At 52.4% G+C, this 26,918-nt stretch overlaps 7 protein-coding genes and 1 non-coding gene across 8 annotated transcripts; 4 read left to right on the forward strand and 4 right to left on the reverse strand.

Annotated features, from left to right (window-relative positions):
• The first annotated feature begins 85 nt into the window (after window positions 1–85).
• On the forward strand, window positions 86–1,923 carry VE01_01483 (uncharacterized protein). Its single transcript, XM_018271005.2, has 2 exons — window positions 86–211; window positions 285–1,923. The coding sequence occupies exons 1-2, from the start codon at window positions 149–151 to the stop codon at window positions 1,545–1,547; spliced, it is 1,326 nt and encodes a 441-aa protein (XP_018134023.1). The 5' UTR covers window positions 86–148; the 3' UTR covers window positions 1,548–1,923.
• On the reverse strand, window positions 1,751–4,233 carry VE01_01484 (uncharacterized protein; the record flags this gene model as incomplete). The annotated part of the gene is made up of 6 exons (XM_059463366.1): window positions 1,751–2,324; window positions 2,383–2,484; window positions 2,534–2,854; window positions 2,908–3,089; window positions 3,139–3,229; window positions 3,281–4,233. 6 exons carry the CDS (start codon window positions 4,231–4,233, stop codon window positions 2,234–2,236), a joined length of 1,740 nt encoding a protein of 579 aa, XP_059320023.1. The 3' UTR covers window positions 1,751–2,233.
• A 3,700-nt stretch (window positions 4,234–7,933) lies between these two features.
• NCP1_1 (NADPH-cytochrome P450 reductase) lies at window positions 7,934–11,481 on the reverse strand. Its single transcript, XM_018271007.2, has 3 exons — window positions 9,280–11,481; window positions 8,947–9,225; window positions 7,934–8,763 (listed from the first exon to the last, which is right to left on the reverse strand). Exons 1-3 carry the CDS (start codon window positions 11,062–11,064, stop codon window positions 8,746–8,748), a joined length of 2,082 nt encoding a protein of 693 aa, XP_018134029.1. The 5' UTR covers window positions 11,065–11,481; the 3' UTR covers window positions 7,934–8,745.
• A 1,103-nt stretch (window positions 11,482–12,584) lies between these two features.
• Window positions 12,585–20,927, forward strand: TAO3 (Cell morphogenesis protein PAG1). Its single transcript, XM_059463367.1, has 2 exons — window positions 12,585–12,760; window positions 13,011–20,927. Exons 1-2 carry the CDS (start codon window positions 12,757–12,759, stop codon window positions 20,717–20,719), a joined length of 7,713 nt encoding a protein of 2,570 aa, XP_059320022.1. The 5' UTR covers window positions 12,585–12,756; the 3' UTR covers window positions 20,720–20,927.
• A 759-nt stretch (window positions 20,928–21,686) lies between these two features.
• On the forward strand, window positions 21,687–22,868 carry VE01_01487 (uncharacterized protein; the record flags this gene model as incomplete). Its single annotated transcript, XM_018271009.2, has 2 exons — window positions 21,687–22,427; window positions 22,490–22,868. The coding sequence occupies exons 1-2, from the start codon at window positions 22,288–22,290 to the stop codon at window positions 22,866–22,868; spliced, it is 519 nt and encodes a 172-aa protein (XP_018134027.2). The 5' UTR covers window positions 21,687–22,287.
• A 560-nt stretch (window positions 22,869–23,428) lies between these two features.
• On the reverse strand, window positions 23,429–23,517 carry VE01_01488 (the record flags this gene model as incomplete). Its single annotated transcript has 1 exon — window positions 23,429–23,517. It is a non-coding gene; the product is annotated as a tRNA-Tyr (tRNA).
• Window positions 23,518–23,575: 58 nt separating this feature from the next.
• Window positions 23,576–25,156, reverse strand: VE01_01489 (uncharacterized protein). The gene is made up of 3 exons (XM_018271010.2): window positions 24,576–25,156; window positions 24,466–24,522; window positions 23,576–24,392 (listed from the first exon to the last, which is right to left on the reverse strand). Exons 1-3 carry the CDS (start codon window positions 24,915–24,917, stop codon window positions 23,904–23,906), a joined length of 888 nt encoding a protein of 295 aa, XP_018134030.1. The 5' UTR covers window positions 24,918–25,156; the 3' UTR covers window positions 23,576–23,903.
• VE01_01490 (uncharacterized protein) lies at window positions 25,038–26,885 on the forward strand. The gene has a single exon (XM_018271011.2). It carries the CDS (start codon window positions 25,345–25,347, stop codon window positions 26,401–26,403), a length of 1,059 nt encoding a protein of 352 aa, XP_018134189.1. The 5' UTR covers window positions 25,038–25,344; the 3' UTR covers window positions 26,404–26,885.
• The last annotated feature ends 33 nt before the right edge of the window (window positions 26,886–26,918 follow it).

The following is a 26,918-nucleotide window of genomic DNA, read 5'->3' on the forward strand; positions in this document are numbered from 1 at the left end:
CCATTAAGTAAGCGGGCCCGTGCGCTAACCTGACAGGGGTGGCCTATCATGACCGCCCACGGCAGAAAAAGTCCACGACGACGATAATTGATCGTGTGTGAGAAGCCTCGAACCTGGCTCCGAAGACCTTCAAATAACAACCGCAAATATGAAGTTGGACACGAAATATATGCGCTATATCACCCAGGAGGACTGGAAAGTCCTCACTGCCGTAAGTCACACACCCACTTCCTCATCACCATGACCTGCCCCGCCACTGAACCCCTCCAACTAACATACTCCAGGTGGAAATGCTCTCAAAAAATCACGAAGTCGTTCCCACGAAATTAATTGGGCAACAATCTCACCTCGGCGGTAGCACCGCGCGCTCCATCTCCGCCCTAGCAAAAATCGGCTTGATCGCCCGCCTGCGCAACGCAAAATACGACGGCTACCGCCTCACCTACGGCGGTCTCGACTACCTCGCACTCCACACGCACAACAACAAGAGCGCCGTCTACAGCGTCGGCAACCAAATCGGCGTAGGCAAAGAATCCGACATCTTCGTCGTCGCCTCGCCGACCGGCCGTCAACTAGTCCTCAAGATCCACCGTCTCGGCCGTATCTCCTTCCGCACAGTCAAGGCAAACCGCGACTACCTGCGCAACAAGCAAGGCGGGTCGTGGATGTACATGTCCCGCCTCGCCGCGTTGAAAGAATACGCCTTCCTCGTCGCCCTCCGCGAGCACAACTTCCCCGTCCCCGAGCCCATCGCACAGTCCCGCCACACCCTCGTCATGTCCCTCATCGACGCCTTCCCCATGCGCCAAATCGCATCAGTCCCCGACCCAGCATCCCTATACGCCGAGCTAATCGCCATGATCCTGCGTCTGGCGCAGTACGGGCTCATCCACGGTGATTTCAACGAGTTCAACATCCTCGTCGAGGAGAAGCCCGACCCAGCTGCCAAGGGCGGCGTCGCGCTCACTCCTATCCTTATCGATTTCCCGCAGATGGTGTCGGTGGATCACGCGAATGCGGAGTACTACTTTGACCGCGACGTGAACTGCATCAAGCGCTTCTTCAAGAGGAGGTTTCAGTTTACGCCTACGGAGGCTGGGCCGCACTTTGCGGATGCGAGGAAGCTGATTGGGAAGGATGGCGCGGTGAGGTTGGATGTGAATGTCGAAGCGAGTGGGTTCTCGAGGAAGCAGGCGAAGGAGTTGGAGGCATATATGAAGTCGGTGGGTGTAGATGGGGATGGGGATCCAAACGCTACTAGGGCCGATCTTGAGGAGGACGCTAATGGCGATGGCGATGATGACGAGGAGGAGTCTGATTTTGTTGAGGAGGAGGAACCGGAAGCTAAGCCTGTGGCTAAAAAGGTATGGGCAGACGATGTCGAGTTTACGACAGACCGTCTGGGAAATACGGTGGAAGTTGTGAAAGAACCAGAAGCCGTGCCCGCGGAGAAAAAAGAATTGACAGACGATGTCGAGCATACGACAGACCCCTTGGGAAATACGGTGGAGGTTTTGAAGACTCTGAGCGTCGATGATAAAACATGAGGAGTTTACTATTATCATGGTTGGAATACTTTTTAAAGGGCCGCGAGCACTTCACATGGTTCATCCACATTCAGGATCCAGGACGCTATCACGCACAGCTCTCCGTGTCAAGAAGGGTTGTAAGTAACTTGGTCACAATTGCGAGTCAAAAGGCAGCAAATGCAAGATTGATAAGCAAGTTTTTATAGCTAATTAGCTAGAGGATCAGCGAGTACATCATCGTGGGTGGGAAGACCACAACCACGGGAAAAAATAAAGCGCCGAAGGAAACTACAAGCAAGGATGCACCTTTGATACTTCGTGACCACCTGCAATCGCCTGTTCGATCCTTCTACTAATGAATGATTGCGTGCAAATCGCTTTTGATGAAATGCCATACCCTTCTTGAAGTATGTCCTCCTGCAGTAGACCCGATGCCACATGGCCGCCTATGATACACAGCTGAACTCCCAAGCTTTTGATGGACATTACGTATGTATTGAGGTAGGTATGATCCGTAAGGCTATGCGCCTAGATGAATATTCGAGGGGTATAATGCCGTGAGTATGAGTATGAAGGTCGTTGGATGCGTAAAACTGAACGTGGGCTCTTGAACTCCACGAAATATATGCTGTTCTTGATAACATAAGACTGTTCCTTCTCTTTAGTTTGCAGCCGCAAGTGGTAGTTATCATGCCAAAGTCGCATCAAACCCGAACTGGAGATAAACAATTAATAGTAGCGCCCTCATCAGCTGAGTCGTCGTCAGACACCGTTGGAGTGGAACGTTCTTCCTGTCTGATTCAAATACTTAGTCATGTAACGTAGCAATATGATGGGCCGAAGCTATACATACTGCTCGGAGCCCTCCTGTTTGCTTGGTGTAAGGATAGTCTGGGTAACACGGGTGTCAAGGTCCTTGAATGCAGAGCCAGGAGCGGAAGCTCCATCAGACGACCTGCAGGTTCGTTAATATCACTGCTTCTTTAAGAGAGAGCCACACTGACCCAGTATTATCCGAAGAAGATCCATTTCTCTTCCATGACCCAACATTCTTCAATTGGGGGAGGTGGCCAGATATTTGAGCCATGCGCGTAACCCCGGCGGATGCTATTAGAGGGGAGAGGTTGGCAGCATCCGCGGGGCTGCCATAAGCACTCACATTGTACTCAGTGGTGCGAAACTGGCGTCTCTCAGTCGTGACTTTCTTGAGGTCTTTCTGCGCTGGCGTATCGGCATAGCGGACCTGCATAAGAAGACCCTCCAGGCCTACAGGAGTTCCGTGGAACGTTCTGATAATCTCCTCGCAAATTTCACGGCTCTCGAAACTAAATAACCATGAGCAACTGGTTCCCAATTTAGGTATATGGAGGATCCTCACCGTGCAAATCCAACACCACGACTGTTGCCCTGAGAATCGTGCAAAATTCTGCTCGAGACCACATTGTAATCCATGAAGGTAGCAGCAAGCTCCGTCTCATTCATGTCCTTTGGCAAGTTCGAAACGTACAGGTTGGTGGAGCTGTGGTCGCCCTTTGCTTTCAAACGTGAATTGAACGACTCCTATGAAGGATTAGCTGGGGTATAATGTTTTCAAAACAGTATGCATTACCCTGGCAAAACCGACTTCATATCCCTTAGCGAAGAATCCACGGATGCACTTCTCAGAGTCACGGACATCAAAGTATTTGGCAAAACCGAAGCTGTGAGACTTAGTAAATATGCATGTTATTCCCATGGGAGCGTCGACTTACCCTTTGCAAGTTCCAGTGCCGGTATCAATGATAGCCTTGGAAGTTTCCACACGACCGAAAAGGTTGGCATATGCGGCCAAGGTCTCATCATCAGTACCTGGATGAAGTCCACGAATGTAAACATTGCGATTGCCGTAGATCGGGCTGGACAAGCTTTGATCCAGAGTTCTCATGCTCTCTTGAGGAGTGAACACGGCCGGGACAGCATCTGGAATTATCTGGTTGATTGTGGCGGCGTTATAGTTGGCTGGAATAGACTTGTATGGCAGAGGCTTTCCCACCTGTGACATGTTCACGTTGTATGGTAACTGCGGTGACGGGGTTGAGTAGATCGGAGATCTATCCACAGTGGCAATAACAGTGCCGTGGTCACCGTGACCCAGAGAGCCATAGAATGGAGTTCCTGGGGCAGATTCATTGGTCGAGTAGGATCCTCGGCGATTATCAAGGCCTGGAACGTCCTTGTGCATGGCTCCCTGACGATCTGATAGATGACCTTGACGCGCCTGTGGATAAGGCATCATGGCATAGCCAGGCATGTAGCTAGGATAACCGGCTTGGGTGCCATAAGGAAGGCCTGGAGCATATGTGGCATAACCGCCGTCTTGGAGCTGAGCAGTTGCAACCGACTGGGTAGGGTAGATATTGGCAGAAGGCATGCAAAAGAGCTGGCCCTCCTGCGTGAGGAAGTACTGTGGAGTATTGACACCCTGAATGGTGTTTGATGCAGCTGGGATAGTTCCATTTGGAACACCGATGTGAGCCTGAGCAAATGAACCAATCATGGACTGGAGGCCAATATCGTTCTGAGAAGCTCCAGCAGCCAGGTAGGCCCCAGGATGGGTTTGAGAAGCACGGGAGGCTTGAGCCTGCGAAGCTTGCTGAGCGTACATGACTGGACCACGATTGTTGTAAGAACTGTCGGTCGCTGGTTGAAGCTGTTGGACCGGCATGATTGTCTAGAGTAGAAAATATTAGTTTGTCGACACGTATGAAGTTAAGGGTAAAGGCAATTGATCAAGATGGCTTTTTGGCCAGTTGAGGTGTATCATGAGAGGAAAGAAGTCCTCAAGAGTCATCGACAATGTGGGTGTTGGACCCAGGGATGGTGGGTTGAAGAGTTGTTTACTTACAAGTAGAACACTACTTAGAACAAAGTTAAGACTTTGTTCGCACGTTCCAAAGATGATCTGTTCACGAGGATTAATTAACCTGTGCAATATTTGCGTTGATGGGAGTGATTGCATACCTTACAATGCCAACAATGGAGCTGTATCCACAGCCACAAGGTGATGGAGGTGGAAGCAGCAATTCAGAATCTGATGATTACAAGAATTGTGGAAGATTGTCGGTGAGTAGCGAACGAAAAGGAGGTGAAGGATAGTGAGCTATCAGCCAGGAAATGTGTCGAATAACTTGTTGATGGATCTTTGTGTGATGATGGAGGATGAAGAGTGAATTCGGGGGGGGGAAGAAGGACTTATATGTTGGCGTCCGACTAGAGTTGTTGAATGGAAGGAAGGAACGTTCGAGAGAAGGTTCCGCGCAATAACACGATCTGCGGACGGAAGGTGAAACCCAGTCACAGGCGAAGAGAAAAAGGCAGGTGCGGTCTCGGCAAGCTGAAGCAGACGGAGATGTGGGATATATATCAATAGACGCAGGCTCAGAGAAGAAAGAACTCTTGTGTTATAGGATACGGTTGGGAGCGAAGCTTCTCAGACACGACGACAACACAACGTATATATAGTAATATAGTCAGTGTTATCTGGCTTTTTGAGGCGTAGTTGAGATATTGTCGTCTGATTTTGGTACAGAATGGCAGTGGGTTTGTAAAGATACAGAGACTGCTGAACGATAACATGGGGTAGGAGCAGCGGACGATACAGAATAAACGGTGAAGAGGAGGAAGGAGCGAGGGAAGTGAAATAGAGGGGCAAGCCAGCCTCTTTAAGTCTAATGAAGCAGATGAGCAGCGCAGAGGTATAGATTGCGTTTCCCCGTCGTACCTTCCCTAGCTAGAACGCAACACTGATCGTATGGAACCATGCTGGGAGTACATGTCAATACTTACAGGCATCCCCGAGTTGGCATTCATGAGTGGCAAATGGGAAACCAAGACTCAAGACCCAAGACCCAAGTGGCAGAAAGCAGACGGCGAGAGCAAGGGAAGGAAGGCACGGCACGACACGACGGCATACTAGGACGGACAACACAGGACGGACACGGTGCCTCCACCCCACATGTGTGATCTCGGCACAGCTGACTGTTGACACTGGGGAATGCCGGACGGCGTCGATCTGTGCGTTAGGTGAGGGGGGCGGAGGGAGGGGGAAAGATCAGAGAAAGGGATCGGAGGGGGGCCAGAGTGCGGACCGTGTGGCATAGAAGCTGCGATGGGGAGGGGGGAGCTATGTTGATTCTTGAGCTTAGTCCAGTTGGATTGGATGCAATCATCACCAGTGAACAACCAGACAAGCCATAACACACTAAGATTGACCAAGAATGCTATCCAGGGTTGAGTACATACTTTGTGCACATACAGCACGGAACGTGGGCAGTATTCTCCCCGCGACGGCCCGCTAGATTTCATGATCGATCGGGACGTTGCACATCTTCTGCCTTCTCCTCCCCATGCATCCCGGAACCCTGAGAGAAATGTGTGCCAAACGGACCGAACGAAGCTGTTGGCCCTCACAACTCTGCATACAAACAGGAGAATAATGCATGTTCAGACATACCTGTGTATGGACACAGCGCGATCACAGTGTTCACATCGCACCCTCCCCCCCAGCCACTTCGGTCATATGAGACGGATGATCTGCGAGTAGCCGTGGACGATCAAAGACTGCCGCCCGAACCGCTGACAAACGCAAACGCGTCGAACGCGGCACGATGGGGCCAATTTGATGGCCAGGTTACATTGAGATAGCGTGAATCGGGGCTGAAATGTTGGTTTCTCGTGCCCAACTCCACGGTCAAAGCGCCTTCTATCTCGTATCTCCTACGCGCCGGATCATCACATAAGACTGTGATCACACAACGCAGGCTCCAGGGTTACCCTTGAGAATTACCGACAGTCTGGAAATGACCAGGACCAAAACTGTCACATCTGCTAGGATTAGCAATGTTGGTTCTCGAAGTAACATTACTGAGGACGACAGCAAATTGTCAGGGTGATCGGCTCTTCCGTGGCGTGGCTGCCAATGCCGTCGAAGGGGTGGTCTGTATTGCCTCACGTCAAAACAGAAATCGACTCCAAAAAACTGCCATTACACCAAGTATCCCTCTTGGCTCCGAACTCATGGCTGTTGTGTCACCCCAAGGACCACTTCCCATGTTGGACAATCCAAACCTCCAAGCCTCTTACTTTATGACTTCGCATCACCACGCAGCCACTAAGCCGTACGCTCAAGGCCACGAATCTCGTGTTGGAATTGAAAAAAAAATCCCAGTACCGTGGGTCACATTAATGAGACCTCCTTACAAGGCCATCAAAAAAGCCCTGCGCTGCAGCCATCCTGTCCCTTTGGCAAAGCGCATTGGTTGTGGTTGGAGACTGGAGTACGACCTCGTACGTTACCGAGCGCTTAATGCGCCAATGGGGGGGTGAAGCGACGTGCCAGGGGCTGGCTGGGGGATGTGATTCGGTAAATTGGTCTTCCTATTCGATCGTTCGATTTGACATATCCTCTCCTTTTTTTGTCTACTCATCTTCAACATCCTCAGTACCTCTCCAAAAAAAAATTGAAGTCACTCGCGGGTTTTAACAGTACCTGAAAAATCGACAGTTCGGCAAGAAATGCCGCCGTCGAAGAGGCGCTTCCCAATCCAGGATCACGAGTTATCAAAAACAAACACACAGACTTACCACCCACCCATGCCACAACAACAAATGTTGATTCACAACCCTCAAAAACAAACATCGCCACCACCACCACCGGTCATCGACACCACCATAAACCGCTCCTCCCTCACCCTCTCGGCCCCCAATCGACCAAACCACGGCTCCCCCCTCCCATCTCCGCGCGAGCCGTCCGTCCCTAGCATCTCTCACTGTTGGACGCTGCCTGCCTGCCCCCACCCGCTCCCATCTCGATCTCCCGATGAACCTCCCTCGCTTTAGAACCCCCCCGATCCCGTTTAAATCTCATCCCGTTTCTATACCCCCCCACCCCCCACCCCCCCCCCCACCACCGCGGCGTCAAGCAAACTGTAAATCCCTACATTATCACATACAGCAAGATCCTGTCAGACAGAGGTCTCCGCGGCAGTCACACAACCTCCCTTCTCGAAAACACACGGAACTCCACCGACGCACTCTACGCAACGCCTTCTCTCCTCTCCCCCCCCCCACCCCCCGACCCTAGGCTAGCGCCACAGATCTCCACGAGATGAGATGTGATAGAACACGCCGCTACGACGTTTGAGTCAACTCTTCTAACCACTTCCAGACTTCCGTCCTTTTCCCCCCGCCCGGCCCCTCCCATACATCGCCAAGAAGTTGCTGAGTGAGCGAGAAACAGCCCTGCGGCGATCCCGCTCCAGAACGCACGCATGTCACCAACGTAGGTCCCTGCATGCACTGTGCAGTCACCGTGTGGCGAATGACTTGGCTGAAATGAAAACGAAAGGGGTGTGAACGGGTGGTGTGTGGCTTGATATACGTTTGACTTGCCTATTATCTACCTAGAGTGTGTGAACAACATACATCCCTACCCAAAACGATGCACGCCTGCTTGTCCCCTTTCTCGCCCCCAAATACACCCTCCCCTCTGTCTTAGAGATCACAATCACAGGCAGTCCTCACCCCCCGGCCGGCCCAAACCCGGAATATCTCACACCCTCCAGACCACCTCGCGTCTCCCACCAGACCACCCCCCTTCAGCGCAAAAGCTAGACCTCGATTTTTCGATCTAAAAAACAACGACGGCAACTCGCCCAAAGCCACAGTAGCCCGCCCACAGCACCACAGACGTAAGGAATAGTAGTGAAATAGATGCAACTTCATAGATCTACAACAACAACCAAACAAACAAGCTAGAACAGAAGAAAAATATCCCTATATCCCGCGCTGCTCCGAAAAAAGGAAAGAGAGAGAGAGAAGGAAAATATGCATGCGACATGTTCTCCGTGAAGTTATGTGTGCGTGTATGTTGTGGGTCCCCCATGTTCGCGTCCGTCGTTGGCCGTTGTCGTGTTGGTTCATGGTGTTTATTGGGGGCGGTTTGTTGTACTGAGTGTGATTGATGAGTGATGGGTGATTAGTTTTTTTTGTGTTCATGTGTGCCTCCGTATCTTTCGTTCCGTTCCATTTCGTCTGTAAGTCTAAGGTCTAAATGTGCGCCGAGTATTGAATCACTGGTGTCTGTCTGGTTGTCTGGCTGGCTTGCTGGCTGGCAGGGCCACGCCGCGGACTCTCTTGTCGCGAAATGAGGCGAGTCCAGGTGCTTGTAGCGAAGATTCTATGACCAGACGTCCTCCTGTGTTGATATTAGCTTTCTGTTCGCCAACTTGGTAGATAAGGTAGTCCGGCGGCCACGTCCGATCGGACCGGGCAGGCCGCATTTAACGCGACCCTCCCATCCCGCCTTGCATGGCCCGCCCACCCGACCCATAAAACCAAGATTAAAAAATTGAGGACAAAGACGCATAAAAAAACATACCTGGTACTGATTTGCGCTCCTCATCGACTTCACGACATCCTCAGCCTTCTGCTCGGTGATGCCGCGGTTCTCGGCGATGATGGTGGCCAAGGCGGCATTGACCTCGCGCGCCATGTGCGAGGCGTCGCCGCAGACGTAGAAGTAGGCTTTCTTCTCAAGGAGCTCGTTGACGAGCTTGGCGTTCTCCTGGAGGCGGTGCTGGACATAGACCTTTTTGGGGCCGTCACGGGAGAAGGCGGTGATGAGCTCGAAATTGTCGCCGAGGGCTTTCTTGTACTCCTGCGGTGTGTAAGTGGGGGTTCAAAGGGAGGCGGGCTATGGGATAGGACTTACTGCCCACTCTTGCTCGTAGAGGTAGTCCTGCTTCTTGGATCTGCATCCGAAGAAGAGGATCGTCTTTCCGACGGGGGTTCCGGCGGCAGCTTGCGCAGCACGCTCCTGGACGAAGGCGCGGAAGGGTGCGACTCCGGTTCCAGGACCGATCATAATGATTGGCTTGGTCGGGTCAGATGGGAGCTTGAAGTTGGAGTGGCGCACGTGCACGGGGACGTGGATGCCATCGTATTTGTTCCTTGGGCCAGTGATTTCGTAGGTAAGTCCGTGGGGATCCGGGTTGGGGTCGCCGTGCTGCTTCTGCTTGAGTGCCAGGAGGTAGTTGGTAGTTACACCCTTGAGGGCATCAGGACGCGATGGCAGCTGGATGGACTCGACAACGGCGGTGATGGAGATCTTAGTCTTCTGGACGAGCGAAGAGGATGAAATAGAGTAGTAGCGGGGCTGGATCTTGTGGATACCTTCAATGAGGGCAGAGAATGGGATATTGGACCAGATGGCACCAGGAGCGACGGAATCAAGGACTTGGGCGATGTTGAGGAATTGCGACGAGACCTTGCTGGAGAAGTATTCCTTGTCCGAACCGAGCTTGCTCATCTCAGCCTTAGCCTTCTCATCTGGTGCGAACGCAGCCAGAGTTGCGAGGTATTGACGGGAGACAGGGGCGCAGATTTCCATGTGATAACGGGCAACAGCTTCGTAGGTGGTCGGGGTTGGGAAGGGAACCTTGGCAGTTGGATCGAGGGGCTTGACAGCAATAACAGTATCGCGCTTCTCGTAGAGACCAGTAACCTTGAGGAACCTGTCGACTTCCCTGCCGGCGTTGGTGGGCCAGACGGCAATATGGTCACCGGTCTGGTAAGAGAGGTTGGAGCCGCTGATATCGATTTCCATGTGCAAGCAGTTTCGGTCCTTAACAGTGAAGATTTCCTTTGATTCGACGATTGGTGCAATGTATGGGTTGTGTGCGTTGTACGGGCCCCTGGAAGCTCCCTCTAGGTGCATCTTGTTCGGCTCGCCCAGGTAAACTTCAGGGGCATCTTTGGCAAGGCCTTCGCGCTCAGTTGTGCTGAAGACTGGCTCGTAGACAGCCTCGCGCTCCTCAAGACCAAGCTTCTCGGCCAGAGCAGTCCACATTGGGTCCTTCCAAGCCAGGAAATCTTCCTCCATAGTGCCAGCTCCGTCGTCACCCTCGCCAGCGGTACCAATGCGTTCTGCTCCGAATTTTGTGAGGGCCTTGTCCACATTGCGGACCATAGAGTTGTAGTGTTCGTAGGTGTTGTTTCCGAGGCCAAATGCGACGTATTTGAGGTTTCCGAGTGCGGGTTCCGCTCCCTCGGAGAAAGCGGTATCTTCGCCCGTGATGAACTCGTAGAAGTCGACAGCGTTATCTGTGGGCTCACCCTCGCCGTAAGTGGCAAGAACGAACATCACGATCTTGTCGCTGGGAATGGTATCAATGTTTTCGTAGTCGTATTCCTCAATATCGGCAACCATGGTCTCGAGACCGAACCTGCTCTTGCCCTCCTTGGCGAGTCTGGCGGCATAGTCCTCAGCGGTACCGGTCTGCGATCCGTAGAAAACGACGCAGTTCTTGTTGCTCTCGTCCATCTTCTTAACAATGTCGCGCGTCTTGCCGAACTTTGCGCCGCCAGTGGCGTTGGCGAGCATATTGTCATAGGGATCCTTTGCCACGGCCCAGTAGGTGCCCTTGGTGAAGTAGGCAATGGTGGCCGCAAGCAGCGACAGGAGGACAACTAAGTCCAGAGTGTCGAGGTTCGCCATGATAGCGGTTTGCACGAGGATTGGGGGATGTGAACAGACGACCGTGACAGTAACCTTTGACGTGCTGCGGGCGTGGAGGGGAAGTGGGCAAAAAAAGACGGGGAAGCTCCGAGATATATTTGGGGGTTCAGTTCAGTTCAGTAGTTTCCGCCGGTCGGTCTTCGATTCTCGTCTCCGTGGTTGTTAGTGGCCCGGGGTGGTTCCAGGGTACATACAGTACGGAAGCTCAACGGAATGTTAATGCCGACTATCAGGACACGACTGAGCGCGAGTCAGTGGGGAAGTATTGCGAGTGCGGAAGCAAGGCCGGCTAGCAAAGTTACATATCCGGGCTTCCTTACTTTAAACCGAGATTGATAGTTTGAGGGGGAAACTCTAGAAATATAATATGTAGAATAATTAGAGTAGAGTAGAATAGAGTACGGGATGTCTCCGTAGACGATTAATAATGAGACAGTTGACGGCTCAGTCAGCTGCGGCTGTTCAGCTTTCCCTTGCCCTTTCTCATCTCATCTCACACACATAAAAATACTAATAGAATCCTAGCCGCACATTCTCACACATCCACCGACTATTTCTGGTTATGCTGTACGTGAGACCGGTTTCAATTCTACTGTACTGACGACTGTCACTGGCCTGTTGTACGGCAGAGAAGAGGACAGATTACTCATTCCGTGCAGACGCGGAGACCGCGCAGGCACTATTTACCTACAATAGGTATGAGTGGTTATCCTCGAGCTTCCATGGGAATCTTATAGGGGGCTGGCTGGCTGGCTGGCTGGCTGGCTGGGCATTTTCGGTAGAAATATAATAAATTCACGGCATGTGAAATTATTAGCATGTAACTGTGTAGTGTAACAACTGGAGCACAGCCGGTCTTTCGACCCGAGTACGAGCATAACAAAAGACGTCAGCACACACAGAATTGAGTCCACGGTACTTCAATAAGGCATTTAAAGGAATACTCCTCCTATCCTCTACAACGGACTCCGTACTACCAACCCAAACCCACTGAGCACGCACACAAACTCCGCGGCCCGAAGAGAAATGAGACCCATACTCCATACTCCATACCATCCATACTACCTACTATGGATGGTAGTGCGCTCTATACATACATCTTTAATGTTGTTAGACTATATAATACAAGGTCTATCAGCACATCAGCACACCTGGTTATCAGATCCTCATATATTGTGCTCCCCCTCCCACCTGTTCATAGTCAATTAATCGAGGGAGCAACACTACTGCACATAATTAAACCCTAATTTCAACGTGGCATGTAGAAGAAACTAACTCTACGAAGTACTTCCCCTAACATCACTAACATCACAGAGACCATGGGGTCACGTGCTCTCCCGCTCGTTCCCCCGGGTTTATCCACTCCCGCCTGTCCCCAGACACCAACCGCATCAATTCTGCCCCAGGCGCGTCTCCAGTAGGGCCCAATTGGGGCGAGTCGAAACCCAACCCCCAGTAAAAATGTTGTCGGGCAACCGTAGTAGCAGTATAGCCGCTATCGCCGGGCGGATGTCCTATCTCAGAGATCAATATAACCTCAACTCCTATAAAAAATTGCTCTATCCCTATCCAAAATTACAAAGTGATGCGTGTCGTCGCATTGCTTAGGCACTAATAATGACCTCGGTAGACATGCAAGAATGAGGTCAGATCTGACCAACAAGGGACAATATGTGTGAGTGCTATATCCCCTCCAATCTGTTTACTCTAAATTCCAAGCCCCGCCACACCAGTCCGTCCCGGGTCACGAGAAGCCGCTGGCCCTTTGCCCAATCCAGTCGCGGAAGTGATGCGCTGCCACACGAGATACGCGTAGGCGGCTTTTTGTCCGGCGTTTAGCTGAGGGCCAATGTTGAAGGAGTTGCACGGGCGATCTGCTGTTTGTTCGCTGTAGAAAGCATTGCTAACTCGAATTTGTACCGAAGCTCCACTATTACAACCTTCGCCTGATCGCAACCCCCAGGAGACCCCGAAGACAGCTCACAGACATGCGCCGAATGCAGATGCTGAGAACTGGAACGGCAAAGGCATACCGACGCTGAGGGCTGGGGGGCGACCGGACGGCACGAACACGCCTTACTCTCCAAGCAGGGAGCCGTCACCACACAAGTTGCCACCACTGTCGGGCACGGGGAACCCGCCTACATCCGACCCATATACCCTCGGAAACCTCTCCCCTCGATACATACCCTCTCGGAGTCGAGCTGGAAGCGCTAGCGTGGAGAACTCAGGGGAGCTTAAACTCATGCCGTACGGGCATCACCGGCAGACGTCGATCGTCCATGGGATTCAACATTCCGGGAACGGCAGCCTTGGGCCCCTGAGTCCCCAGATTATCGCGGCTGCGGGGTCTGCCGCCGGGGATGCGCCAACGATGGGACGAGCGGATAACGATGTGCCGCCTGCATTTTCGATTGCTAGTCCGTCCTCGAACTTATCGTTCAGCGCGAGTGCTGCCAGCTCGACCACAAATTTAGTGCCGGAGCGTGTGTCGCCGGGCGAGAACAGTGTTAATACGCACACGCAGAAGAGGATCGAACGCATGCATAGCGGAGCTGGAAGGCGCGAACATGGGCACCACCCTTCCCACTCGAGGCATCATTATAAAGAGGAGAGCAAACCGGTCGGCGAATACGCTTTACATGTGCTTTTCACTTCGTTCATTGCGCAGGCCGACGAGAAGATTGGCCAATGTATAACAACCCCCCTCGAGCCGGAGCCTCAAATCGAGCGCATATGCGGCCAGTCTGCGGACCCGAACTTCGACCAGCTTATATCTGCGCTGGGGCATATTGCTGCGCAGAAGCCTAAGCCGCTAATAGACACCCTTATGTTATGGCGCAAGAAGAAGAGTGATGCTGCCAGTGCTGCTCGTAATGAGCTCCAACAATACCGCAATGTCACAGGAGCGGTTGGCGGCGGGATAGCAAGGCGCAACACAGAACCAGGAAACCCAGGACCGCCTGCGGATGCAACAGCACAGCCTAACCTCTCCCTTGCCACCATGCAAAACAGCGTGGCCCAAGCAGAGCGCCGGTCAACTGTGTCTATATATATATTATGCAGGGTTCTCACAGAAGTTATTGGCCAAAGCACGCTAGCACGCATCACCCCAGAGATGGAAGAAAAGCTAGAAGGCATTATCTTCAGCCAGCTAAAGATCGCCGATACGGAATCTCTGGCATCATCACCATTGAAACTTGCAAACTGGCATCTATTTAGTCAGCTTTTAGGTGTCATGAGCAACATCAATTTCCAGAGCGTTACGGGACGATTTATTGCGGATCTAGAGAAGTCGCAGCTCGATTTAGAGGGGCGAAATCAAGGCAACCGCGAAATAGAAGGCAGGATGGAGCTTGTTCTAGGCGGGATGAAACATTTGCGCATCAAGACCTACCCAGAAGCCTCCTGGGAGCAATCATGCGACTTCATGGTATCATTGGGTCGCGCTTTTGCCAAGTCCCATGGCCAGCGAGTCAAATATGCATACTGCCAGATTTTGGATGTCATGTTACTTCCTATAGCTGCTGTTGCCGCAGGGACTGAGCTCAATGTCCCAAAGTGGTCAGAGGTCTTGGTCACTATTGGCCAAAGACTCGCATCTATGATGGCCAAACCTCGCCATTGGCCTATAGCTTTCCCTCTCACAGCTACGCTTCTATGTGCCTCGCCTCCAGAGACATTTAACACGCAATGGCTTCAGCTTATACTACCCTTGCAGTCGAAGCTCAAGGATCGCTTGACAAGAGCAAGTTGTCTCCAGGTTATATCAAGGCTCCTATGGACATATGTAAATAGGTGTACCGACCCGCCAAATGCCACTTATAGAAAGCTTGAAGAAGTTGTCAGGATGGTGCTACCACCCGGGAAGAAGACACACACCATGGACCCGTCCATAGTGGACCCCCTGATCGAGATTATAAGAATCATTGGCTTCAAACACCAGGAATTCTGCTTCCGTACAATCATCTTTCCTCTTATCAACTCGGACCGTTTTGCTCCAGGGAAAGACGTCCATTCAGTCAGAGTGGACCAGCTGGAGCCAGAGAAGATGGTTATTGGGATTCGAGCATTCCTCGCTATTATGGCCGACCTGGAGAAGGGAGAGTCGGGCAGACCTCCGTTCCCGCAGTCTTACCAGTCCAACCTTCACAGCGAGAGACTCCCAACATCTCCAATCCTAGCAAGCCCAAAGCGCATCCCATCGCAACCTCTGGCAAAAGAACGAGCTGAGCGTCTTTCTCGACCAGTAGCAACATCATGCCTCAACGATGTGGCTAAAGACTACTATAAGCGCTTCTGTGAAATCCTTGGAAAGATTACTATCATCTGTGACGAGACCTTTGGTGGCCAGGCTGTTCTGGATGAGAAGTTTAATTCTCCTACGCCGAAAACTCCTATTGTTGACTCCTTCAACTTCTCTCGCAGAGACGATATCCTATCGCCGGTAGAGCAGAGACATGGGTACTATGAACTATTACATGTGGCAGTGCAAGCTTTGCCCCGGTGCTTGTCAGCCGACATACCCTTCAATTCATTGATTAACCTCCTATGCACTGGTACTGCTCATGTGCAGCAACGAATTGCAGATTCGTCTGCGCAATCAATTAAGTCCATCGCTCGCCAGTCGCATGCCCAACAAGTCACAATCGGGTTTGCCCGCTTCATATTTTCATTCGACGACAAATACTCCACCATGTCAGATGGTGGCATGCTTGGCCCCACCCACGTAGAGAATACACTGAAGCTCTACGTCGAATTACTACAAATATGGATAGAAGAGATCAAGCTACGATCCAAAGAAGCTGCAGGAACCGGCTCAGACGAAACCGGATCCGAAAAGCGTGGCGCACCCCTTGATGTCTCTGGTATTTGGGCGCACGTCGAGGAAGTCGAATCACACGGACTGTTCTTTTTATGTTCACAGTCGAAAAGAGTACGCAGCTTCGCTGTAACAGTTCTCCGGCTAATCACGGAGTACGACGCAGCGCTTGGACAGGATAATGTCCGACTAATTCAGATCCTGGAAGGCGATTCCGCGCGCGTCATGAGCTTCAATGACGAGCATTTGACTGTTGCCGAACGGAGTAGACTCCAAAGAGGTTTGAAAAGGAGTAACTCCCAGAGCGCTCTTGTCGAATTATGCAGCAGTGACGTTTCTTACGATACCACACTATGGTTCAAGATTTTCCCGAACTTGATGAAGATCAGCTATGGACGCTGCCCTGTCGTTGTGACTCTGGGTCGCGAGCTGATTTGCGATCGCATTCTGCAAATGTATAAGGGTATTACGGCGCTGTCGGAAGCCCGAACACCCCAGCATCAGTATGATGGCAGCGGATCTAGGATAGGCTTCCGCCCGTCTACTACACCGCCAGAAGTCATGGTAGAGCAGTGGAAGCTATACCTCATAGTTGCTTGCACCACCCTTACCGAGATGGGTGGTCCGCAGCTGCAACCGGCTACTCAGATGCAGCAGCATTTGCGCAACGGGTCCAAGACGGCGCTGGTCCAGCCTAAGATCAACTCTGCTCGGACTTTGTTTAAGTACATTCTACCGCTTCTATCAGTCGGACATCCTTCTGTACGGGAGGCTGTTGTTGTTGCGCTCGGTTCTATCAATATCAACATTTACAAGACGTTATTGGAGGAGTTTCAAGACGCTGTCAGCAGATGCAATGATGATGCCAGAGCTCGCATACACCAGAGGACAGGCAGCAGTTCTCGACGGAGCAGACGAACTGACACTCTTCGGACGGAGGTCACTCAAGTATACCGCCTAACCGCACACTTCCTCAGAGAGGAATCGGTATACTCAGATGATTGGATCCTGAACAACCTCGTTGTATATGCCAAGGACCTCAAGTTATTCTTGATGGACGGCGAGGTACAGATGGATTGGGAATTCCAGAAACTACGACGCCACTACTGCGGTCTGATGGAAGAGCTCTTCGAAGGCATTAATCGGACAAAAGATCCATCACGCTGGATGACGTTTGAGATGCGCAAATCTTCATTCGCGCTGATGGAGGATTGGTGCGGCTACTCGCCGAACCAGGTGCAGATCCAGCACAGGGAGGAGATCATGAAGCAAAGCATGATCGATCGGCAGACGATTGGCGAGCGCCCGACCATAAATGCAGCTATGGAGAAGGAGAAGAATAGTCTTAGGACTGCAGCTCTTAGTGCCATGGCTGCCCTGTGTGGTGGACCGATTAGTGTCACTACGGAAAGCAAAGCTAACTTGCAATTCGATCTCCGGAGAATGCTACTCTGGATCGACGCCATCTTTAGCACCGAGAGTGATCGCATGCATGTCATTGGCAGACGTGCTCTAAAAAATCTTATTACGCATAACAAAGAGTATCCATACCTCTTGGAACACTCTATCTCGCGCTGCTACACTGCTGAAGTGCCAAAGGCGCTACATAGCTACTTTGAAGTAGTCACACAAGTATTGCTGGAACACCCAGACTACCCTGTACCGTTTTGGCGGACCCTGGGCATCGGATTGTACACGCTGGGCAGCGACCAGAGCGAGATCCGCTCGAAATCCACCACGGTCCTCCGCGCCCTCGAGGAGCGCCAGAACCGAAACTCCAAGATCCAAGATTTCGACATCAGTATCTCCGATAAGACGAAGGCGGTCTACAAGCGTGCCCAGTTCGAGATCTCAATGCGCCTGGCAAAGCACCACTCTGACTCTGCGTTCCTGATATTCTCGGAATTTACTGTCTATTTCAAGAGTCTCAAGCCTATGGCTCAACAGAACATGGTCGCTACGATATTACCTTGGATTCAGACTATCAAGCTACAAGTCGACCCCAATGGCGGCCCTACTGCTCAATCATACGTGCTACTAGCAAACTTATTCGAGATCACGATCAAATCAAGCAGCGCACTACATAACGAGGTGCAAGCTCTCTGGCAAGCCCTAGCGACCGGCCCGCACGCTGGCAATGTACAGATCATTCTCGACTTCAACATCTCCCTCTGCCTAGACCGACGCGAGCAAAACTTCGTCGAGTACGCCAAGCAGATCGTCGTATTCTTATCCAGCACTCTGGCGGGCGTGAAGGTTGTGGAGTTCCTCTTAATGCAGATTACGCCGAAAGCCATGATTCCTAACGAGAAACGGGAATCCCCCCCGACACCACCGGATACGAGCGCTATGCCGTATGTTGCTGAGCTCTCCGAGGCTCTTCCTGTGGGGGCGAAACAGGCTGGATTTTCGCTTGGACAGCTGTCGCTCATATTGCTGGTTGATCTTATGGTGGCGCCTGTTCATCTTTTAGCGGAGAGTGTGCCGCTCTTGTTGCAGGTTGTTACTGTGCTGTGGGATCATTATACGCCCCTCGTTCAAGACCAGGCGCGGGAGATGCTTATTCATCTTATCCACGAGCTAGTAATATCGCGTATTGACGATGAGACGACCGTCCCGTCTAAGAGAGAGATTGAGGACCTCATTGAGGCAATTAGGCGCCACGATTCCAAGATTGTTTGGGCGTACGGGGATTCCAATGGGAAGGTCGATGACCGAGACAACAAGGTGCCTACCGCCATGGAAAATCTCGCCACGCAAGTCGTCAATACATTCGAAGTGACATACCCCGGCATCAAGGAGCAATGGGGCAAACTATCATTAACCTGGGCGACGTCCTGCCCAGTTCGCCATCTCGCATGTCGTTCTTTCCAGATCTTCCGCTGTATCCTGACATCGTTGGACCAGACTATGCTAGCTGACATGCTTGCACGGTTATCAAATACGATTGCTGATGAGGATGCTGAGATTCAAACATTCTCGATGGAGATTTTGACGACGCTGAAGACTTTGATTAGCAAGTTAGAGCCTAAGGATTTGATTACATTCCCGCAGCTATTTTGGACGGCGTGTGCGTGCTTGGATACTATTAATGAGTTGGAGTTTATGGAGTCGTTGGGGATGTTGGATGAGCTACTTTTGAAGCTGGACTTGTCAGATGCCATGGTGGTGATGATGTTGTCCGAAGGCCAGCCGCCAAAATGGGACGGCAATTTTGAGGGTCTCCAGCCTCTTGTCTACAAGGGTCTTCGCTCGTCCTCGTGTCTGGATCAGACATTGGTGACTCTGAACAAGCTCGTCCAAATTCCAAGTGGGGATCTCGTTGGGAACGACAATAGACTTCTCTTTGCTATCTTAGCAAATTTCCCAAGCTTCCTACATTCAATGGATCAGGGCGTCATCGACCCCGCTATTGCGGCAAACGCGAGGATTTTAGCAGAGGTGGCGGATTCTCAAGCATGCGGCACGATTTCCGTGGCTCTGGGCAACTTCGCAGCATCTAGGTATCGAACAAGCAAGGATTTCCTGTCTCAGCTTATTGCTGCTCTTCGGGATAATTTCTTCCCGAGGTGGAGCTTCCAGGCGCTTAAGTTTCTGATGGGCTTCTTGACGAATAGCTTGCCTTGGTTCAAGGTTAATACGATGCGCATACTTTGCGTATTTATTCCAGAGATTGATATGCGCCTGCCAGAGATTGCCTCGCATGGTCCAGATATGATATCGCCATTACTGAGACTGCTCCAGACCGAGTTCTGCACACAAGCACTGGAAGTCCTCGATTGCATCATGACAATGACAGGTACGCCAATGGACGACCACCATCTCCGAATGAGTATGGCCGGCGGAAGATCCTCAAAAGCAATCCGCAAAGAATACGAGCGAACCCAGAGTCTCTTCGGCATCCCCGAAGACTCCGGCTGGTCCATCCCCATGCCGGCCAAGCACGCCGAAACCACGCGCTCCAACGTCCACGCCGCCTTCTACATGTGCCAGAACGCCGAGAGTGCCGACCTCGAAGCCGCACCCAACGCAGACGTGGAATTCCACGTCGATGATTTCCAATACGGCTATTTCCCGCCCCAAGATCGCGCTGATACCATGATGTCCGATGAGGTCCGCACGGATGGCAATATCGGTGACCTTGTCAATAAACTCGATAGTCTGGATGATTTCTTCGAAGATACACTCCAGAGCCCCTCTAGCGACGGCCGTTCCTCGCGCACCGTCACTGAGTTTGGCGGGGAGTTCGAGTCGGGCGCTGAGTTATACGATGAGCAGACCCTGCCGATCCTAACCCAGTCACTCGGTCGCACATCGAGCACAACATCTTTCCAAAACGGATTCGCGGATATGCGCCCAGGACTAATGAGTCGCCAACCGAGTTTCAACTCCATGAACCCCGGCGCATTCAGCAAGCAACCCACCTCCTCAAATCGTCGAAGCATGCACTCCCGCTCTGTGACCTCGCCCTCCGCGCCGTCCTCGCACCAGCCCGACTTCATGTCCGACGACGAGTACGCGGCTGAAGTGTTCTCGGACGGGGAAGAAGGGCGCGCGACGCCGGGGGAGGGGGGGTTCTTTCTGGAGAATATGATTAGACCCCTCGCGCAGCAGACGAGGAGTGGGATGAGGAGGTTGACGGGGGGGAGGACGAGGGAGAGCGAGAGGTTGAGGGAGCAGGTTAGGATGGAGGCCAGGGGGATAACGGTCCCGAAGAGTCCGATGGTGCCGAAGGTGCCGAGGGAGTATTTGAGTCAGGCGAGGCAGGGGGGCCCGCAGGGGAAGGGGGCGGGGGGGGTGGAGGAGATTTAGAGGGGGGTTTAATTCGGGATTTAGGTGATGGGGTGCAATGTTTGGATAGGGATACCATTTTGATATAAGAGTTTTTTTTGGTGTGGTTTGATGGGTTGGATGGGCGTTTTTGGATGTTTGATGGTCTACGAACCAGTGGGGGATGTTTTGGTTTGAAGATTTATCTGGTAACAATAGATATTCTGATATATATACCTGATCATCGTCGTGCTCTCCACTTTCTACTCCATGGTGTGTAATTTCCCTGCTGAGGCAATGCTTGCTTTCCTCCCCTACTGCTAGCCTCTGCTGTGAATATAATCTCGCCATCGGTGGAGCGCGCGTTATAGGCCATCGGAGCCACAAGGTCAAGCATAAGTAGGCTTTGCAGAAAGCTTCATATGCAGATCATTGATTTCTATCCAGATCACGCTACGATGCATCCTGGTGGCTAGGAGAGAGCTGGAGGGCGCCGGGGTGGGTTCTAGAGGCCATTTGAGGGAGAATGGAGCATGGGAGCGAGTGAAGAAAAGAAGAACGTGGCTCTGGAGAGCGACAGCAGCACCGAGCGACAGCAGCATGGTGACAGGACACCAACACCGAGCGACAACAGCATATGACAAGATAGCAACAACGAGCGACGACAGCACCAAGTAACAGCAGCAGTGAACGACAGCAGCAGTGAGTGCTAGCAGCATTGGGTAGCAGTAGCATCGACGCTATGATACGTAATGAAAAGAATCCTCGTCGACGAGCTTTCCACACACCTGTGCCGGGTATCACGCATCGTTTTATCTTTTCACGCTTAGTTTCGATTTCAGCAAGTGTGTTGGTGGTCACTATGAGCAATATCGCAGTACCTCATATAGACTTGAAATCTTATAGAATCAAGGGACAACCCTGCTGCATTCACTGATAAGTTCTTTTTACCCCGGATTATGTTGCTGTGCCAGGGTCATCCAAGAGTGCTTTAACCACCCCGCTCTGACGGCACGAACGGTTAAGCAATGATCGTTTTGCTTGGCGGAGTTTATATATCCCCGATATGCAGGCACCTGGCAAGCCCCCAATCACTCGACTGTTCACAGATTGGGAAGGATAAATGCTCACTGCGCCTCCAGAATGTCAACGTCGGTCAGCAACGGGACAATTCACAGCCATCTTCAATATTTTTAATTATCCATTCACAAGCGAGTCCCTGCCGAGCCACTCTCTCGTTTTCGTCAATATATATTCATTTGTCCTACGGGTAATGCAGGGTGCCATTCGTGACCCCCGACAGGGCTGAAGATGATGCATCCTAGATTAAATCGTCTAGACTGGGTGAACATTGGCGAGGCAGCACAAGGGCTAAATACGAGCTGATATCAGGAGCATGCATTCTCATGTAAAGAGTTCATTTGGGCGGTACACTGCTTGCTGGATGAAGGCTGAGGATCAAGTTAATGTAGGTTCATTTCATATTTAGCCTTCAATATGTGGCCAGGCAGTGAGATGGCCACCCCGCATGCCTCTTCGGAGGTATTTCACGGGAGGGAAGGTAATACCGTTTCTTCCAGATTGTTTATCCCCGCTTTCCTTCTTTAAATATGTTGTCTCTCCCATCTTCGAAGGTCTTTGCCGATCCATTTCTTAAACAGTTACTCACCTGTCTACTATCTGTGTATCATCGTACCAACCGCGATATGGCCAAGCTCTCTCTCCTCCTCCTGGCAGCAGGTCTAATCAGGTATATATCTCCCTCCCCCAATCTCTTCCCTTCACCAAACCACCCCACTAACACCCCCCCAGCACCACCCTCTCCCAATCCCTCCTCACCATCTCCCGCACCGCCATCCTCGACCCCCCCGCAACCTGCACACCCACCCCCACCACCATCCTCCACACCACAACCTACACCCTCCGCCACGCCACCATCACCAGCACAGTCACCTCTGTCTCCCAAGCCCCCCACAGCTGCTACACCGCCACCGAAGTAGCCAGCAAGGCATTCTGCCCGCTCTTCAACTCGGCGACATGCGGACCGCACCCGGATTGTATTGTTTTGAAGACGGAGACGGTGCCGTGTAAGGATGCGTGTTGTCAGACGACGCCGACGGTGACGGTGGCGAGGTGTCCGACGTGTCAGACGGGGTGTGCGACGGCAGTGGAGACGGTGTCGTGTAAGTAGGCGGGGAGGAGGGGACGGGGGGGGGTTGCTGTTACGCTTTCGTAGGGTGCGTGGGCTTGGGATGGGAGGGATGTGGGATGAAGAGGAAGATATGTTTATATTAGGGTCACTGCTTCTGGTTTGTGATTTATCTAAGAAAACAAATTACCGAAATTGCCTTTCCTATCGAGCATCATCCCTAGTCTTTCAGGATTTGATGGCGTCCGATATTGGAGTTGTGTGGTTTTATTATAAAATTGAATATTAAAATAAAAAACAGATATGACAAATTGATTTGGTTTAAGTATGTGACAGTAATTTATCTAGCGACCAGAACGAGGTTTTAATGATTACCTTTCTAAGCAAATGCATTCTATGATATTTAAAAAGAAATGATTGTTCACGATATGACAACGCTATCATGAAAAGCCTCATATTCGAATATTCTCGCTTATTTAATTAATCATCTCTCTCCCAACCACCAAACCTCCTTCATCTTTGCTGCTAATACCGAAAAATAATTATAAAAAAATTGCAAAAAAGAAGATCCGTAGACGAGTGTGCTCGTCTGAAGAGTTATAGTCCCTTCGCCCGGAATCGAACCGGGGGCCCCCGGATGATTTGCGTTACATTACAGTCCGATGCTCTAATCCAACTGAGCTACAAAGGGGAGTTTGTTAGTACTCGGCAGATTATCTAAGCTGATGTACCATCTTCACTTCCATTTTAACCACCACCAAATCTATAAACCAAACGGAACACGACTATCAAATTTGGCAGGAGCGACTTAGAGGGATTAACATATGCAGGAGTGAAAATGAGTAGGTCGCTCCTCCCCGAATTTTATACTTGACAATGCGTACGTCGCTCCTTCCCGAATCCCATACTCGACAATACGTAGGTCGTTCCTTCCCAAATCCAACCCTCGTAGCAAACAGCAGGCGCGATCTTGCTAGCAACGAACCGCTCCTTCCCAGACATTTGCACCGCAATGCATTAACCGCTTTAAATATCCAACAAAATGACCTCACTACACTATCATACCTCCCTCCCTCTCTACAACTCCCCCCTCCCATCCTCCCCCCCAGCAACCAAATCCAACCACTCCGCCAACCTCACCCCCGCCCTCGCAACCTGCATCTCCACCTTCCCAATCGCCTGTTCATAATACTCCCCACTCAAATCCTTCCCCTGCAACTCCTCCCACCCCCCCTCCGGCACCACCACTTCACAAACCAGTCTATTACTCTCCTGCGCCCACCTCATCACCGAGTTCTCCACATCGCCCAGACTGATATCCTCTCTCCACTCATCGACGAGGGAGGAGTACACCCCGCCCTCGATGGAGGAGAGGAGGGTGCCGGCCCATGAGCGAGCGTGCGTGGGCGTGTACCCGCCGATTAGGTGCTCGGCGAGGGCGGAGTCCCAGACGGAATGCAGGTTGGAGTTGCGGGCGCCGAAGCGGACTTTTATGCCGTTGCCGCCGCGGAGGAGTCCTTCGGTGTGGAGGGGTTGGTGGATGTCGCCTATGAAGTGGACGACGAACTGGGGGGTGTTAGGTTGCGCTCGTAGTGCAGGGAAAAGGGGGATAAGGTGGGAGGGAGGGGGGAGGGGGTACCTTTGCGGCTATTGCGCGCTGGTAGGGATTGAGGTCCGCGTCCATAAGTCGTGATGTCTGGTGGGAGGGTTAGCTACTCAGTCCGTCCAGTGGCGACGGGGGCTACACACATAATTCCCAATCGCCGAAACGATACAAAACTCATCCGCGCAATCCCTCTCTATATCCAACCCACATTTCCACGGCGGACTATCATCCGCATCGATATAATGCAGATGCGCCGAGTACCTCCCATCTTTCGTATACCGATACGAATCCGCCCAAGTGGCGATAGAGCCAAGATACCCTGGTGATGAAGGGTTGGATAGGATCTGCTGCATGTATACCGCCGTCCTAGGAGCGACGAGGTGCTCAGCGAGGTAGGCTACTGTCATGTGACCTAGCGACCCCCATGCGGAGACGGAGGGGAGGATGGGGAGGAGGAGGAGTGGGAGGGAGAGTGAGGGTTTCATTGTTGTAGCAGTGGTGGCGGTTGTTGCGCCGTAAAGGTAAGGGTAGTTTCAAATATATATGCAGAGGTAGATACGGAGGAAGAAAGATGGGAGATAGATATATTCAACAAAGAGACGTTAAGCGCCACTGGATCTGGTGCCTCGACCTGATGACCCGTTCGCGAGCACGGGAGTCACACACAGCGGCTGTGCCACGCCGTCGAGCGCCTGTTGTCTCACGGTAGCGTTGGCAGGGTGATGTAACACCTTTCCCTTCCCTAACACTCAGCCGCGTCGACAAGGCTGAAGTGCATAACAACACCCCTCCATCTTCACCACCACCACCACCCTCCCAATTCAATTCCACAACCTCACGTCTCCAACTACACACAAGGTCCTCCTCTTGCCACACCCGCCACGACGGGCACTCCAACAAAAAACACACACAATGCCGCCATCCCCGTCTCTCTCCGGGCCTCCACAACCACCACCCTACCCCCTCTACAACACAACCTACACCCTCCACCGCCTCTCCCCCCTCTACTCCTTCACCCTCTCCTCTCTCCCCTCCCACACCACAGCCCTCTCCGAGATCCTAACCGGGTCCACCCTCCGCGGCGTACGAATCGGTCTCGACACCACCGATGTCTCGCTTTCCCGCGCCGGCGCGTTGAGGGGTGTAAGTATGCGGCCACTACGGAATCCTGATGGGTGGGCGGCGGTGCATGCTGCTGCTGAGCCGGATGATACTGGTATTGGGGGAGGAGGAGAAGATGGGGAAGTGGGGGAGGGGTGGGGTGTTATAATCGAAATCACGTACGAGAAGGCAAATTACACCGCGCTTCTCCTGCGCGATATTCACAACTCCCCCGCCACTACCACCACCACCACGACAGAAAGGGAAGGGGGGTTTACGCACCTCCCCCTCCTACTAACCCGTCTCCCCCCGCCCCTACGCACGACCCTCCTCGATTTCTTAGCTACACGCTTCGATACACGCGCGTCGCCGATGCACCTGCCATCCGACTTCCTTCAAAAGGCGTTGGGTGGGTACATTGACGCCCTTGTGGCGGGGGGAGGGGATGTGAGGGGAGGGGTGAGGGAGGTTGTTATTAGTCTTGCTTTCCCCGCTGGCGGCGCTGGAGATGCTGGTGAAGGTGGTGGGGGGGAGTTGAAGAATATCGATATCACGATCTCGAGGGATGATATTGTTAACTTCCTCGAGCGCGGACGGAACACCAGTACCACAACCACAACCAACACCCCCACCCCCCCCACCACCACGGAACACCACCCCTTCTGGACAGCCCTGCACACCTACACAACAACACACCTCTCCCTCTCCCTCACCTCCCCCTCCGTTTCAGTCGTCAAAATCGCATGTGGTGCGTTTGTGATTGCTGCTGAGGGGAGGGTTAAGATATCTGCGCCTTCTGCGAGGGGAGAAAGGGAGGGGGCGGAGGGGGTGGTTGGGGCTTTAATAGCTTCAGCTGCGCGGATGGGCTGAGGAGCGACGAGGGGAGGGAAGGAATTTACAATTACGAGCATGCGATGATGGATATGAGGGAAAGCTCGACAGACACGCAGCAGGGAGGGAGGCGATAAAACCGTAGCGGGACGGAGAAGGACACGACCACCAAGCCCTGCCACGCACCGCCACGGCAAAAACCCCCCCCCCCAATTCTGCGCCGTGCGCTCGGGAACACAGGGAAGGAAGATCGAGCGAGTACCGCGCCGCTAGTGAGATGAAAAGGCACAATGCATGCTGGGAGTTCAGCTCACCTCCCGCTCGACAATGCTCGTCCTCGAGACGGCGCTGCGCACCCACCGCACCCACAAGCGCACGCACGCCTCGGCACAGCGCGCGGTGCAGGGAGATGAAGAGCCTCGTTCGTCTCGCTAGCTGGGATTGGGATGTTAAGGATGGGATATGGGGGGGGGGTCGCGGCGGGGGTGGATACTGACATCGGAATGGTTTGGAAGACGGTGGTTGAGGCGGCATTATGATGTGGGATGCAAGTG

This window comes from Pseudogymnoascus verrucosus (assembly GCF_001662655.1).
Source record: "Pseudogymnoascus verrucosus strain UAMH 10579 unplaced genomic scaffold scaffold_4, whole genome shotgun sequence".
In the NCBI taxonomy this organism is placed as follows: Eukaryota; Fungi; Ascomycota; class Leotiomycetes; order Thelebolales; family Thelebolaceae; genus Pseudogymnoascus; species Pseudogymnoascus verrucosus.

Coding starts and splice junctions, on each gene's coding strand:
- VE01_01483 (XM_018271005.2), top strand. CDS start 149: ATGAAGTTGGACACGAAATATATGCGCTATATCACCCAGGAGGACTGG. Junction 212..284: donor ACTGGAAAGTCCTCACTGCC/GTAAGTCACACA, acceptor AACATACTCCAG/GTGGAAATGCTCTCAAAAAA.
- NCP1_1 (XM_018271007.2), bottom strand. CDS start 11,064: ATGGCGAACCTCGACACTCTGGACTTAGTTGTCCTCCTGTCGCTGCTT. Junction 9,226..9,279: donor TCTACGAGCAAGAGTGGGCA/GTAAGTCCTATC, acceptor TACACACCGCAG/GAGTACAAGAAAGCCCTCGG.
- VE01_01489 (XM_018271010.2), bottom strand. CDS start 24,917: ATGAAACCCTCACTCTCCCTCCCACTCCTCCTCCTCCCCATCCTCCCC. Junction 24,523..24,575: donor TTTCGGCGATTGGGAATTAT/GTGTGTAGCCCC, acceptor CCCTCCCACCAG/ACATCACGACTTATGGACGC. Junction 24,393..24,465: donor AGCGCGCAATAGCCGCAAAG/GTACCCCCTCCC, acceptor AACACCCCCCAG/TTCGTCGTCCACTTCATAGG.
- VE01_01490 (XM_018271011.2), top strand. CDS start 25,345: ATGCCGCCATCCCCGTCTCTCTCCGGGCCTCCACAACCACCACCCTAC.